General features: G+C 39.8%; 1 protein-coding gene across 3 annotated transcripts; it reads right to left on the bottom strand.

The window, feature by feature from the left end:
* Positions 1-486: 486 nt before the first annotated feature.
* On the bottom strand, positions 487-13,403 carry LOC146310447 (b(0,+)-type amino acid transporter 1). 3 transcript variants are annotated; one of them, XM_084743061.1, is made up of 6 exons: positions 12,663-13,403; positions 3,396-3,529; positions 2,161-2,290; positions 1,420-1,544; positions 860-947; positions 487-746 (listed from the first exon to the last, which is right to left on the bottom strand). In XM_084743061.1, exons 1-6 carry the CDS (start codon positions 13,359-13,361, stop codon positions 516-518), a joined length of 1,407 nt encoding a protein of 468 aa, XP_084599187.1. In that variant the 5' UTR covers positions 13,362-13,403; the 3' UTR covers positions 487-515. The 3 variants fall into 3 exon arrangements, with proteins under 3 accessions (XP_084599187.1, XP_084599188.1, XP_084599186.1); XM_084743062.1 differs by lacking the exon at positions 12,663-13,403 and adding an exon at positions 9,113-9,956; XM_084743060.1 differs by lacking the exon at positions 12,663-13,403 and adding an exon at positions 6,243-7,002.
* Between the last annotated feature and the right edge of the window lie 621 nt (positions 13,404-14,024).

Raw genomic sequence — 14,024 nt, 5'->3', positions numbered from 1 at the left:
ATGGAACCTTTTGCAAATGGACACTGACAGCAAAATAAACTAACAAAATTCATAATAATAATAATGTAAATCTTCACCTGTTTAACTGTATACTCTCCAAGTGACCAAACACTTAGGATGAACTGTTGCACAGGTCAAAATTAAGATTTCAGAATTCCAGATTTCACACTCCATCTTTTAGTAACAGATTAACATTTTAAATGCAGATTTATTTCTGATACTTATTCACACGTGTTCCCTAAATCCACTCAAATGTTAGCAAAGAAAGCAGTACTAAATGCACCTGTGCAAAAAGACAACACATAACAGACTGATAAAATTCAAAGAGTCAAACATATATCTTGGCTTATTAATGCTTTCTGAAATACCTTTTTACAGGCAGACGATGCTTACCTGCACCCCCCTGCAAATGTATAATCTGTGTGTGCACAGCAGTAGAGAGAAATTAATATAAACTGCAATGTTTCATGAGTGCCATAGCAAAAAAAACAAAAAAACGTTCTTTTCTGGCTAAATCACAGATTTTTCTCTGCTGGGGCGACCTCTAGGAACAGCTGCAAGAACTCTGTTAACTTGTTCAACAGTCCTGGGCAGAGCTTGTAATGGATGAATGGTACGTAGACTAGTGCTCCACTGAGGATAAATAAAGACACATAGAGGTATTCAATCTGAGGGGAGTCTATGATGGGTGCCAGCACAAGGAATACTGCTGCAATGAGGACCAGAACGGGGAGTATAAAGGGGACCTGTGGAGAAAGGAAGAGATGGGCACAAGCTGATTCTCATCCTGTGTTAAAAAAAACAAAACAAAAAACAGACACGTGTGTTTAAGACGATGGTGTTGGTGTGTGACACTGACCCTGTATGGCCTGGGGAGCTCTGGCTTCTTGATTTTGAGGTAGAGAAGTCCAGCCAGAGTGATGGCATAGAAAAACCAGGCCGTGAAACTGACAACCGCAACCAAGAAGAATATCAGACAAAACACAAACAGGATGTGTATTCTTTACACATGTACAACCCTGATGACAAAAAAAGTGGGGTGACCTACAGTATATTCAGCTGAATAGAATTAAAAGACAAGATATTTCATGTTCAAACTGATTGACTTCCAATTAACCTGTTTTCCTGTGGAATGTTTCAATGTTTCCCCTGTCAAAACTTTATTGGAACGTGTTGCAGACATCAAGTTCAGATTTAGTGTATATTTAACAACAAGAATATAGTTTATTAGTTTGAATATTAAATATATTGTCTTTGTACTTTACAGCAATTGACAGTAAGTCGAATAGGATTTGCAGGTAAGTGCATTCTGTTTTTATTAATGTTTTACACAGCTTCCCAACTTTTTTTTTGGAATCAGGTTTGTAATAAAGACAAAATGTCAATGTTAAATACATGCAAAGCAGAACCAGTGTTCACCTGAAGAAGTTGACAATAGCCTGGAAGTCTCCAGGGATCAGCACCACCAGAGAGATAACAGTAGTGAAGATCAGCGCTGGAGACGGAGTCAGTCTGTGGACATGAGCCATGGCCAGAATATCTGGCTACAAAACAAGCACAAGAACAATCTAACTTATCAGCCCCTCCAGGATTTCGCATGCTTTTTTTTTTTTTTTTAGGATTGTTACGACCTAAAATGCCTGATTTCACTGCAGCTTTTAAAAAAAATTACGATGCACGTTTTAATGTTTTTAGGCATTTTTAGCAATGACGTTGTAGGAGCACATGAAAATTGCAAAAAAAAGTTATCAAAAAGGCTTTACATGAATTCTAACACAACATGCTTAATTGTGAATGAAGAAGTTCACCTGCATTCATCAATGCAGAACATTAAATAAATGTAAATTTTAATAACAAACTTTGTGTTCTTTTCAGTACCTGTGACAAAATACAAAGTAAAAATGCAAAATAATAATAAAACATTGAGTTGGTTCATTGAAACATACATGCATGATGTTTGCAAGGGGAGCTGCTATGATTGGTGGGACTGCAGGAAACAATGATTGATCAAATGTGTGAAAAAGTTGCGTTCAGTGTACAAAATTGCAAGGTTGTGCAGAATTCATGGCGATTGGTTGAACTTGCATTAATTGCTGCAATTGCAATATTGCAGCTTCCTGGAGGGACTGACATATGTTCATAAGGTAGAAAGATTCTCACCAAGTGCCCTTCCCTGGCAGCGACGAAGCACACCCGGCCACCGCTGAAGAACGTCCCGTTCAATGAACCGAAAGCAGACAATGCTGCAGCCACCGACATGACCCAGCCCCAGGTTCCTAACACTTTGTTCCTGTGTTTAAAAAAAAAAAAAGGTTAAGTTCTCAGAAAAATTATTTCTAAAATCTCTCAGATTTATTTATCTCACTATCTGCATCTCACATCTATTCATGTCATGTATATAATTCACTCCTCTAATAAATGCATGGTAGGTTCTATTGGTGTGTTTTTGTGAGAAAATAGAATTCTGGTGATCTGTTTTCTAAAAAAAATTCTAAACCAGTGTCTCCAGAAAACATGACCCAGTTACTCAAGATAATTCAAAGACCATATTGTGAGCAGTTTCATGTAGGAACTATTTTCTTTCTGCAGTAGAATCTACCAGAACTACTTCGAAATCTATTGGAACTACTTTCTTTTCTACTAGTAAGAAAATAGTCCATACATGAGGAAGGTATGTGGACTACCTTGAGTAGATGGATCACTGGTTTGGATTTTTTCTGCAACTCACACCAACAAAATCTAGATGCAGAAATAACACTACAGGCCAGAGGAAAAACATATATTCTGGATTTTGGGGTGAAGTGTCTCTTAATATTTCTAGTAATAATTTTGAAAAATTATACTTTTTTTTCACCTGTTTTCACAGATGAAAAAAAGACAGGAAAATTATCCTGGAAACAACAACAAAAAAAAAAAATACCTGGCAAAACCTATTTTTCACCTCTTCTGAAGTCATAAACACAAGAGAGAAAATTATTTAGATAAGTCTTAGGAAACTGACAACCAGTATTTTATTTCTCACTTGCCTCTCAGGGCTTCTGTAGCCTCCACTGACGCTACACATCAAAGTCTGTTCACAGGTCTTACGGAGTTGTGACACACCTAAGACATTTCCTGCCAGCCTCGGTTGGGCTTGAAGACCACACGTTTTTCAAAAAAATTATTCAAAAAGCATTAAATTCATGAATCTCAGACCAAAGTGTGGGTGACCAAGTTGCACTGTGTGTAATGTAGAGGCTGGGTTTTGAAAAGGAAGAAGAATGTGTAGAATAACACACATCTCTGAAGTGGTAAATAGGTCGAGTACTCTTTTAATGGCCTTTTAAAACAAGGAATTTAAACATCAGAAACAGCGAGTCAGACTGACTTGACCTGTCTACCTAGATCTGTCTTACCCCCAGGTTACTGCTACTGCGCTGGAGGACATGAGCTCTTTAGGTGTCAGCACTGTCAGGTAGCTCACATTCACCAGCAGATATAAGCCAGTCACCAGAGAAATGGCTATGACAATCGCCCGAGGAAGATTCACCTGGAAGAAACAAAAAGTCAACATTACTTATATGTTCTGGCCAACATATAAACATCTGGAGGTGAACTACACTTAACAGGTTGATAACATGTACCGACACTGACTCTGTGTCTATGATTTCCCCGCCAAAATCGCTGAAATTTATGCAATTTTGTGTAAACATTTCTCAAAAAAGCTGAAAAAATGGCCAAAATGCATCTCCTGTGCATCAACTGATCTGAAAATATCTTAAATAGAACTCAAGTTGCATGTGGATGTGTAAGGACACTTAATGCATTCACTTTCTGAATTCATGACATAATTTTTCAGAAAAAAAAGTGCTTCCCCTTGGTCCTGAGGTGTCAACAAACAAAAAATAATAACATCTATTGCAGTGTTTCCCAACCCTGGTCCTCAAGGCCCACCGTCCTGCATGTTTTAGATGTTTCCCTGCTCCAACACACCTGATTCAAATGATCAGCTCGTCATCAAGCCTCTGCAGAAGCCTGAAAACAACCTGATCATTTGAATCAGGTGTGTTGGAGCAGAGAAACATCTAAAACATGCAGGACAGTGGGCCCTGAGGACCAGGGTTGGGAAACACTGATCTATTGTGTGCTATCAGGATCTAGTGTGAGGGGTGGGGTGGGCTGCTCTGCATTCCTTACATAGCATTATTTGCTAACTAGCTAGAAAGTTAATATTATTAAGGCTCTAAAGCCTTTTAGTAATCATCCATACAGCACTAGTTTTGTGCTTGTTTTAACTGTTCAGGTGAAGCTGATGAATCTGTTTGAACTGTTTGAACCGAACAGCAAGTGTTATCTTGCAAAAGCTTTGACCTTTGTCAATAATTTCAAACACACATTTCTTTTGAAGGCCAGTAATATAGTTTACATTGTCAGCACATGTCACTACTGAACAATAAAATCAGCAACATTAATGCATGTTGATGAGTGTCCACTTACATTGTCCACAGGGAATAATTGTATTAAATGTCTTTCTGGAATATTATGTCTTCAACTTCTGGCAAGTAGATCAAATAACTGGACTGTAATGCCTGAACAGTCATTGTTTGTATTACAAGATCTATTTTAATTTATTCTCAATTATTCAGAATTAATTTTCAGGAAAACACAGCAAGAATGAAGTGACTAGAAATCACAACTAGCTAACTTCTTATTGCAAACTAACTGCAAGCGGTTACTAATGTGTCCTTGTTTTCTGCCAAACAAAATGTTGCCTGATGCTTGGCACATTTTATATTTATTGCACACATAAATGTGATAACAACAGTCAGAAGACACACACTTTTGCCACAGTTAGATAAGAGCACAATTGTTGCAATAAAAAAATCACCTTGAGTGTCTTTATGCAAAGTTATCAACTCAGAAACTTTTATGAATGTCACCTGCAGCTTTGAATTGACTGAAATAAACATTCAAAGCTGACAAAAAAAGAGGAGACGATAACTATAATAGTGTCATAGAATACAATATAGTTGTGTTATCGTCCCAGTTCAGCATCAAGACATTTCTTCTGTGAAATCTTTAACAAGGCATCATGTATCCAGTGACTAGAGGGACTGCTGAATTTGAAGAGCAACATATATAATCACCCAGTCTTGAAAATTGGGACAAATCATGTCCTATCAAAATAATTAAGCTGTTGGGGTTGCAGCAAACCCCCGATCTTGGGGCAAAATAGGAAAAGATGCAGTTGTAAAATAGTTATAGACTAATAAATTTAATTGGCATTTGACAGGAAAGGAAAATAAAGTCATAGCATGTTGCTACTTAATTTTCGTGCAGGCTGGTGTGTGTTTTGTTGCTGTTATGTATTATTGGATGAGCACACCAAGCACTTAAAGTGCCATGAATTCAAACACCTCTGATCATTAATGCTGTTAATACAGTAAATTGTGTCTCTACCATCTAAATGAGACACACAACACGATGTCTTCCACCAGCTTTGTCTGGAAATACTTCAAAATATTAAACAATACAGATGCAAATTGTGCAAACGGTGGGAGCCGTCTACTGCGCTCAGCAGAAGCTTCTGAATGCGAACAGAATGTGTAATCCGTCTCAGCTCAATAGCATGACTCTGAAACCATGAAATGGCTTGTTTTGAAGAATTTCGTTAGCTTAAAATATGAAGAACTGTAAAATATTACTTCCATGAGGCTGTTCAGTCAGACAGTGGTAGATCACAGGCTGAGCTTGGTATTTCATCCTCACATGCAGCCGCAGCAAAGGTCAAGCTGCACACAGCCTGCAGAGTATATGTTTGTTCATTATAATGTTGATTAATGTTGATATGATGTCTAGAAATTATGTCCCCAAAAATTATTATTACTATTACTATAATCATCTTCTTTTTGAAATATATCTTTTTATGAAGTTGTGTCTCAGATTTCCATCAACTCTGTCTCCACTTTTTAGAAAAACATAATTTAATCAGGCATATAAAGGGTTAGCTATATAAGGACCCCTGTCTCACTTCCTCACACTGTCTCAACCGTATGTCAACGCTGCAGCCCTTCTAAAATAAAAAATAAAATAAATAAATAAAAAAATAAAATCAAAGATAATAAGAATAAGGGTTTAAATTTTTTTGACAGCATAATTGACAAAAACAAATAATAAATAAATAAATAAATAAATAAAATACGTATTTGTCCCAGTTATCAAGAGCAGATACATAATAACACATAATATTTATATGTTTTCACCTGTGGTCTTTCCAGCTCCTCTGTGACATAGTTCAAGTTGTACCAGCCGGCGTAAGCCCAGAGTCCTTGATAAAAAGCCATGCCTAGAGTACTCAACGAGTACTGAGTGCCTTTAAATGCATTCTCAATCTTCAGATTTTCCACAATGAGACCGCTGCTCTGTATGAGCTCCACTATCCCTCCGATTACGATTACTGTCAACGCCAGCACCTTGGCCACCCAGAAGACCATTTGGACTCTGATGGCAAATCGGACATTCAAGATGTTGACTGTGGCAACAAGCAGTATGGCTGCAGCTGCTGCACACTTCACAACCAGCTGAGAAGGATGACAGCCTGTGTAAAAGGGCGCTACAACATACTCGGCAATGCTAATTGCCATTACAGCAATGCTGAACGGCTTCAAAAGGATGACAAAAGTGAACGCCGCAAAGAAAGCAGGACAGGAACCAAATATCCTCAGTATGTAGATGAAGTCCCCACCAGATTCAGGAATGACAATCCCAATCTCGGCATAGCACAGCGCTGCGAACAGAACTACAACTCCTGAGAGAGCCCAGATCACCAGACTTGCTCCAGGGCTTCCAACATATGCCAGTACAAACTGTGGGGATATGAATATCCCACTTCCAATCATAGTTCCTGAAATTAGTGCCACACCTCCCATCAACCCAATTTCTGGCTTCATTTTAAAGTTTTCAGGTTCTTTGTCCGCCATGGCCACACAGATCAGAAAGCGTACAGCAAGATGAAGGTACTGTTGTTGTGGACATACCCACATAAAGAAGTAGGACATACCTTCTTTAAATCATGCAAACAATTACTGGCAAAACAGTAACAGAAGAGACGTAATAAAAACTGTATAATAAGTTGCTTGAATTTAACATGAACTCCACTGTGGTTGTAAAAGCGCATTAAATCCAGTTTAATAATTTGTAGGCTAAAGTAATCTCTTATCTGCATGATCATTCTTGTGTCCAACAGCAGAGGCAGCTCTACTCTGTTATTCAAAAAAAATGAACCTTGGCACGTCCACTCATTGTATAATTTGCTTTTCTCGAAGCTTGTTTATTTGGATGACTTATCAACATCGAGATAATATAAGATATGTGATTTATATTATATAAGAAAAACTAGGAATGAAACGATCACCTAAACCATGATACCATTAAAACCATGTCTGATTATTATGTTTTATAAAAATTCAAGGTGAAAAGTATCCAGCATCAACAGAAGTTGTGGGTTTGTTGTGAGTCAGTGAAAACACTGACATTGCAAAGGACATGATACCATTTCAAATCATTGAGAGGTATTAACAATACCACAATTAGACTTCTTAATTAATCTTGATATGAAATTTTCATACCATTTCATCTCTTTCTTAAACATATATGTTTAGTCATGTTCACTGACTTCCTGTCTCACTTTCTGACATATGCTGGCCACAGCTAGCAGGACACGCATCACCACCTTAAATAAATGACAGATTTTTCTAGGTTTGAACTTGTTGGAGACATTTTGGATAATGTAGTACACAATTTAACAAAATATATAACGTGTCTCACACTTTTAGACATTTTAATGCAGAAATGTTGAAGTCTGTGTAAAGAATAAAAGGAGTTTTTCTTCTCAATGCTTTACAGATGTTAGAACATAGTTGCTGAAAACGTGAAAAGACTGAGAACTTTGAATTGTGGAGTTAGATCCACACAAACAACATGCCTCTCCTCACCCTCCGTAACGGTCCGTTACAAACATACCTTCGGCTACTCTCAGTTCAAATCAGCCCAGTAGTTCACTTCAGCTCACTTCAGTTCAAACAATCTGACACAGAAGAAAAAAACAATATCATCCTGTGACCGTCCTCCGGTTCTGTTCATGTCCAATAAAGCTGCTAGATGGAGTTTCAGTGTTTCAGGTCGCTTTCAGGTCATAGTGGTGTTTGACAGACATGCCTCCAGCGTTTCAGGACAGAGAAAACTACTTATTTTTTCATGATTTTGAGACATAATTTTATATACTTAGCATTAAAAAAGATGTACATATGTGTGTGTGTGTGTGGGGGGGGGGGGGGGGGGGGGGGGGGGGCTTTGTGTTTGTGGACAATGTGAATTCCTTTTTTTGTTCAATGAGTGACTGTTAGCTCAAGAAAATCAATAAGCAACGCACAACAACAAAAAAGTTATAGGATCTTGATTGTGGATCGTGGTTAAAAAAGGTCCACCATCAACCAAAGTTCGCAACAGTCTCCTAGATGCAGGTACAGCATGCAGTGTGGGTTTGTTTTACATCAGTAGAAACACTGACATCACAAAGGACATGATGCTAATTTATCACACATATACCATATTTTCCTGGAAGTTGTATCAACTAGGTAGCAATGGCCAGCTGGAAATGCACTATTACCTGGAATAAATTATGGATTTCTCTGGATTTGATCATTGCTGGAAACATTTGGATAATATAAGTACACAGCTGAACAAAATATAACATATGTCTTGTGTTTTTAAACATTTTAATGTGGAAATGTTAAATATTATAGCTTTAAAACAAGATGTATGTGGGTGGGGATTGGAGGTTCATGGGCAGTGTGAATTCCTTCTCTGTTTAATGAGTGATTGATTACCCAAGGAAAGTCTGTCTACCAGAAAGAAAGTAGTTCTGTCATGAAACTGTTCACAAAATTATCTTGAGCAACTGGGTTGTGATTCTTAGAATTTTTCTTTGAAAAAGATTTAGGACCTTGATTGTGACCTACAGTCTTAGTAGACTATATAATTGATTGCATGTATAAAATATCTCAATTTAATATTTGCTAAAAGCACAATTGTTTTTTTTTATAATTTATGAATAGTATTCAGTGAAACTTACTTCTGGATTTTTCACCTCTTCAGTTAAATAATTCAAAGTGTTCCAGCCATCATAGGACCACAAGCCCTGATAGAAAGCGATGCCAATTGGGGCGACACCAGCATTTGTTCCCTCGAAGGAGTTGGCAAAGTTCTCAGTGTGACCCTGGAAAAGCATCACAACTCCTCCCAGTACAATCACCGCAAGTACGAGCACTTTGACTGCCGTGCAAACCACCTGGATGGAGGTGGCCATGCGGACGCTCCAGCTGTTAACAATGGCGAGCACTATGATGGCTCCTGCGGCCACGCCTTTCACCACCAGTTGTGGAGGGGTGCAGCTGTAAAAGGGGGCCACAATGTACGTAGCAAAGCTCAGGGAAATTGCTGTGGCACTGGCAGGCCTCATAACAATGATGAAGCTGAAGACAAAAATAAAGGCAACCAATTTCCCTGCTGTCCGCAGAATGTAGATATACTCTCCTCCGGACTCTGGTATGACTGTGCCCAGTTCAGCATAGCAGAGCCCTGCCAGCATAGCAACCAATCCACAGAAGGTCCATATTAAAAAGCTGGCCCCGGGACTGCCGATAGTGGATAACACATACTGAGGAGAAATAAATATCCCAGATCCTATCATGCATCCTGCGATGAATGACACAGCTCCTACAATCCCCAATTCCCTCTTCAGATTGAGTTTATCATTCTCCATTGTTTGAGAGCAGGCTTCCTACAAGACATTCAGAGTGCAAACTGAACATTCAACCTTATCTTCTAATCTAACTGGCTGTAGATTAACTGCTAACCCCTGGGTAATGAAGGGAGAGGAGGTGAAATAACCCTTCAATAGCCACTAAACCAAGGTGTGGTGTTTGTTTTCGACTTTGCTCATGACTGAAGACTTTTCTCTGGTTTTGCTGCTTGCAGCCTTCTTGGGAACCATTTATCTAAAACACTTAATTAAAGCTCAAAGTAGCTGGTGCCTCATTAGGTATAAACGGCGCTATTTTGTGCAAGGGTTAACCCCTAGGAAAGATTAACCTTTCTTTACATGGCAAATTGAGGGCTGCACCTAACTTTTTCAGTTGATCTGACCTTTTCTGATCAGTCAGTTCATCTTTTGACTAATTTAGTGATTATTCTACAGTTTTTATTACTCAATTAATATAGCATTTACCCCAAAATGTTTCATATATTAATACTAATATTTTCTTCAATCCTCTGATCATCATAATGTAATTTGCATATCACTGCATGAAATAAAAATTCAAGATGAAACCATGGACGGCTGCTTTGGTGTGTTGATGCGCATTGTTTTATCTTCTTTTGCATATAAACTTAGTTTTCTGCTGTGATGCCCAAACCTTTTTCACCATAGAAGAGCTTATGAACATCAGAGGAACAACTCAAGCAGATTAATTTCTGACATTTCCCTGCTCATCAGTGGAGTTATTGGACATTCTGGTCAAAGGTGCGCTCACCTTTGCTCGTGCAGTTAAATGCCGGAGGAGAGGGAGACAAGCTGGAGTGCTTGTGCGTCTCCGCAGACACTGTAACCCATTACCAGGAATATTTCTCTCCAACGAGCGTTCACTGTGCAATAAACTGGATGAACTTCAGCCCGGGAGCCTCACCTCCTCCACTCTAGCCTCTCCACTCCTGCCCACCATGCCATGTGCCAGCCTGCTTCAAGACCTCGACTATCATCCCCATCCCCAAGAAACCAAGGACTACAGGACTCAATGACTACAGACCCGTCACCCTGACCTTTGTGGTAATGAAGTCCTTCGAGTGCCTTGTTCTGTCCCACCTCACCGACCCTCTCCTGTACCCACCCCAAGGCTGCGTTCTTTCTCCACTGCTCTTCTCCTTGTATACCAACAGCTGCACCTCCAGTCATCAGTCCGTCAAGCTTCTGAAGTTCATGGATGACACCGCCCTCACTGGACTCATCTCTGGTGGGGATGAGTCAGCCTGCCGGTGGGAGATTAACTGCCTGGTGACCTGCTGCAGTGAGAACAACCTGGAGCTCAACACTCTAGCTCCCCAGTCATTCTGCTTCCTGGGCACCATCGTGGCCTAAGGTGGGAGCTAAACATCAGCTCCCTCATCAAAAAACCACCAAGCAGGCTGCGCTGCTTGAACTGACACTCCTATGGGAAGAGTGCTTGGAAGAGACCGTTGACAGAAAGCTGTCCAAGAATGCAGGACTGGTTAATACTTGTCAGCAGGCTGGATGGCTAGCGAGGTGATTCCCAGTGGAGGTTGGATGCAGGGGTTTTGCAGCCAGCTCTTTAGCCAGAGCCTTTGCTAATTTGGGTATTGAGGGAGAGAGGAAGAGGATAGCCATCCACAGTACCACCGATGTGGCAAAGAGGGCCTCAAGATGGCTGTGGCTGCAAAGAGGAGAGCCATGGAGTCATAGGTAGCTTGCCATCTGGACACAACCTGGGGTCTGATCACAAAGGAGGATGATGTTGAAAGAACCATAACACACAATGATACTACGAACATCACTGAAAATGTGTCCAGAGGCATCAGTAGATGTATGGTCACAGCTTATTAATAATACTAATCACATAGTTAAAACACTTGAACGTCTCATGCAAGATATCTCATAGGTTCCACTTTTTTGTCTCATAAATCTGACTTTTTCATTCAAATTTAAACTTATTACTTTTTATCTCATAACTATGACTATGCCTGTGTTTTTTATTGACAAAAATTGAGCAGTGTGCTCCTCCAGTTCACTCTATGCCCATTTATAATCCCACAGACTTTGACTTTACCCAAGCAGCTGAGAAGCAAGACACATGAACTTTGTGAACTTCTTCTGCGGTATTTATTCATGGGTAAACTGTAATATTTACTGAACACTTACTGCTACATCTTACTGCTAAACTTCAATCCCTCTGCTCTGATTGACAGTTGTCTGCAAAACTCATATAGATTAAATAGTTTGTAAATGCGAAAAAATAAATAATGTTCCCGATCACCTTGCTTATGATTCCAGGCGATCCCCGCTGGATCAGAATAGAAATCTGTCTCATAATCAAGTTAATGAGCATTTAAATTAATTACAGAAATTAATTAAAGAAATTTAATTTTACTTTAAATAGTAAATATTAGTAGTGTTCAAGGTGGTAAATAAATGTTTCATTGTTATTTTAGTGTGTGGTTGATATATTGTGTAAATTTAAAGTGTTACTCCTCAGTTTGATCAGTGTGAACACTGTACACCGTACCATTGACTGGCTTTTCTACACTATAGCAACAATATAAACAAATGTTGTGTAGGTGATGATGTAAGTGCAATCAGGTACAGAACAACATTACCAAACACCATCCTTCTGTCTCCTCATCACATTGACAGGGCACCTACTTCTGTGGGTCTATCGGTCCTTTCTATATTGCAAGACTAGACAGTATGTTTTGTTTTTCAACCTCAATAAAAGATTTATTACTTTTCTTATGGTGATGATTGGCAGGATGGCTAGAATCACCATGACATGAATCAGTGGCTTATCAGTGCAACAAAACTTTACTGAAGCCCCATATACCCTTTTACTTACCTCTGGACGTTTCAGCTCTTCAGTCACATAATTGAGATTGTTCCACCCATCGTAGGACCACAGTCCCTGATAGAAAGCGATACCGATTGGATTGATGCCCAAATTTGTGTTCTCAAAGGAGTCTTGGAAGTTTTCAGTGCGGCCTCTGATAAGCATGATCACACCTCCTACTATGATGGCTGCCAGGGCCAGTACTTTGGCCACCATAAAAAACACTTGGACTGACATGGAAAGACGAACATTGAGGCAGTTCACGACGGCTAGTGCTATAATCGAAGCTGCAGCCACGCACTTTACCAGCAGCACTGGAGGGGGGCAGTCTGGGTAGAAAGGAGCCACAGCATACTGGGCAAAACCCAGCGCCATGCCAGCAACACCAGCAGGTCTCACAAATAACACTGAGCTAAAGATTAACATGAAGGCGAGGACTGGACCAGAAGTCCTGAGGATGTAGATGTACTCTCCACCTGATTCTCTTATGACAGTACCCAGCTCGGCATAGCAGAAAGAAGCCAGCATTGCCAGTAAACCACAGCTTGCCCACACCACCAAGCTGGCTCCGGGGCTGCCGATGGAGTAGAGCACCGTCTGCGGGGTCATGAAGATCCCAGCTCCGATCATTGTCCCTACGATGAGGGACACGGCTCCCATCAGCCCCACTTCCCGCTTCAGCTTGAGTTTCTGTGTCTTGTCGTCCATAACCAGAGCAGTTGCACACCATCGGTTGTTGCCTTTACCTGCAATTCTGTGGCCAAAGTCACTCCTGCAGCAGCTCAGGGAGTTAATAATTATGTGGGTTGGTCATACAGCTGGGTGTATTTATGGTAGCTTGTTTTGCTTTGGACATCATCTTTTTTTAGGGTGAACAGTGTATTCTGTGGTGTCCCCAGGTTGCTCATATCTTTGTTGGCTGTGCTACTATCTGTTGTTTCAGAGATGCACTACACCAGAATAAGCTGGGCTCAGAACTGACTAAAATCCCTTCCTCCAAACATTCCATTTCACAGATTGTTAGTCTTTTTTTTTTTTTTTTTTTTTCTTAAATCTGGCAACCCCCCCTCAACAAATGAAAGCAGTGTGGATTAAGAATACTGGTGTGGAATTTCAGGTGATAGGCTAAAAGTTTAAATAGGATCAAAGCATGTTCTATCAATGCTCAATCTCAAGTCTCTCACCATATTTGCACGGCGGCCATTGTCATAAGACCTTAGACTCAGAGTGGGAAGCTCAAATGTTGTCTTGCTGTGTTCCAGGGTACAAGTTGTATTAATGTCATGAATCTGACAGGTCATTGTCATTTCAGTTTCTCGATTGATCAGCAACTGAAAAGACCATGGATAATGAAAATCTGGCGGGACATTG

The sequence above is a fragment of the Lutjanus erythropterus genome, chromosome 18, assembly GCF_056507025.1.
Source record: "Lutjanus erythropterus isolate fLutEry1 chromosome 18, fLutEry1.hap2, whole genome shotgun sequence".
NCBI classification, from domain to species: Eukaryota; Metazoa; Chordata; class Actinopteri; order Lutjaniformes; family Lutjanidae; genus Lutjanus; species Lutjanus erythropterus.
Note: the sequence above shows the minus strand (reverse complement) of the source record. Positions and strands in the feature narration are given on the sequence as shown.

Excerpts from the sequence above, each read along its gene's own strand:
- LOC146310447 (XM_084743060.1), bottom strand. The coding sequence starts at position 6,959 with ATGGCGGACAAAGAACCTGAAAACTTTAAAATGAAGCCAGAAATTGGG. Across the intron at positions 3,530-6,242 it reads AGGAGCTGGAAAGACCACAG|GTGAATCTTCCTCGGGCGAT; the intron begins GTGAAAACATAT and ends TGTTTCTTCCAG. Across the intron at positions 948-1,419 it reads GCTATTGTCAACTTCTTCAG|TTTCACGGCCTGGTTTTTCT; the intron begins GTGAACACTGGT and ends TGCGGTTGTCAG.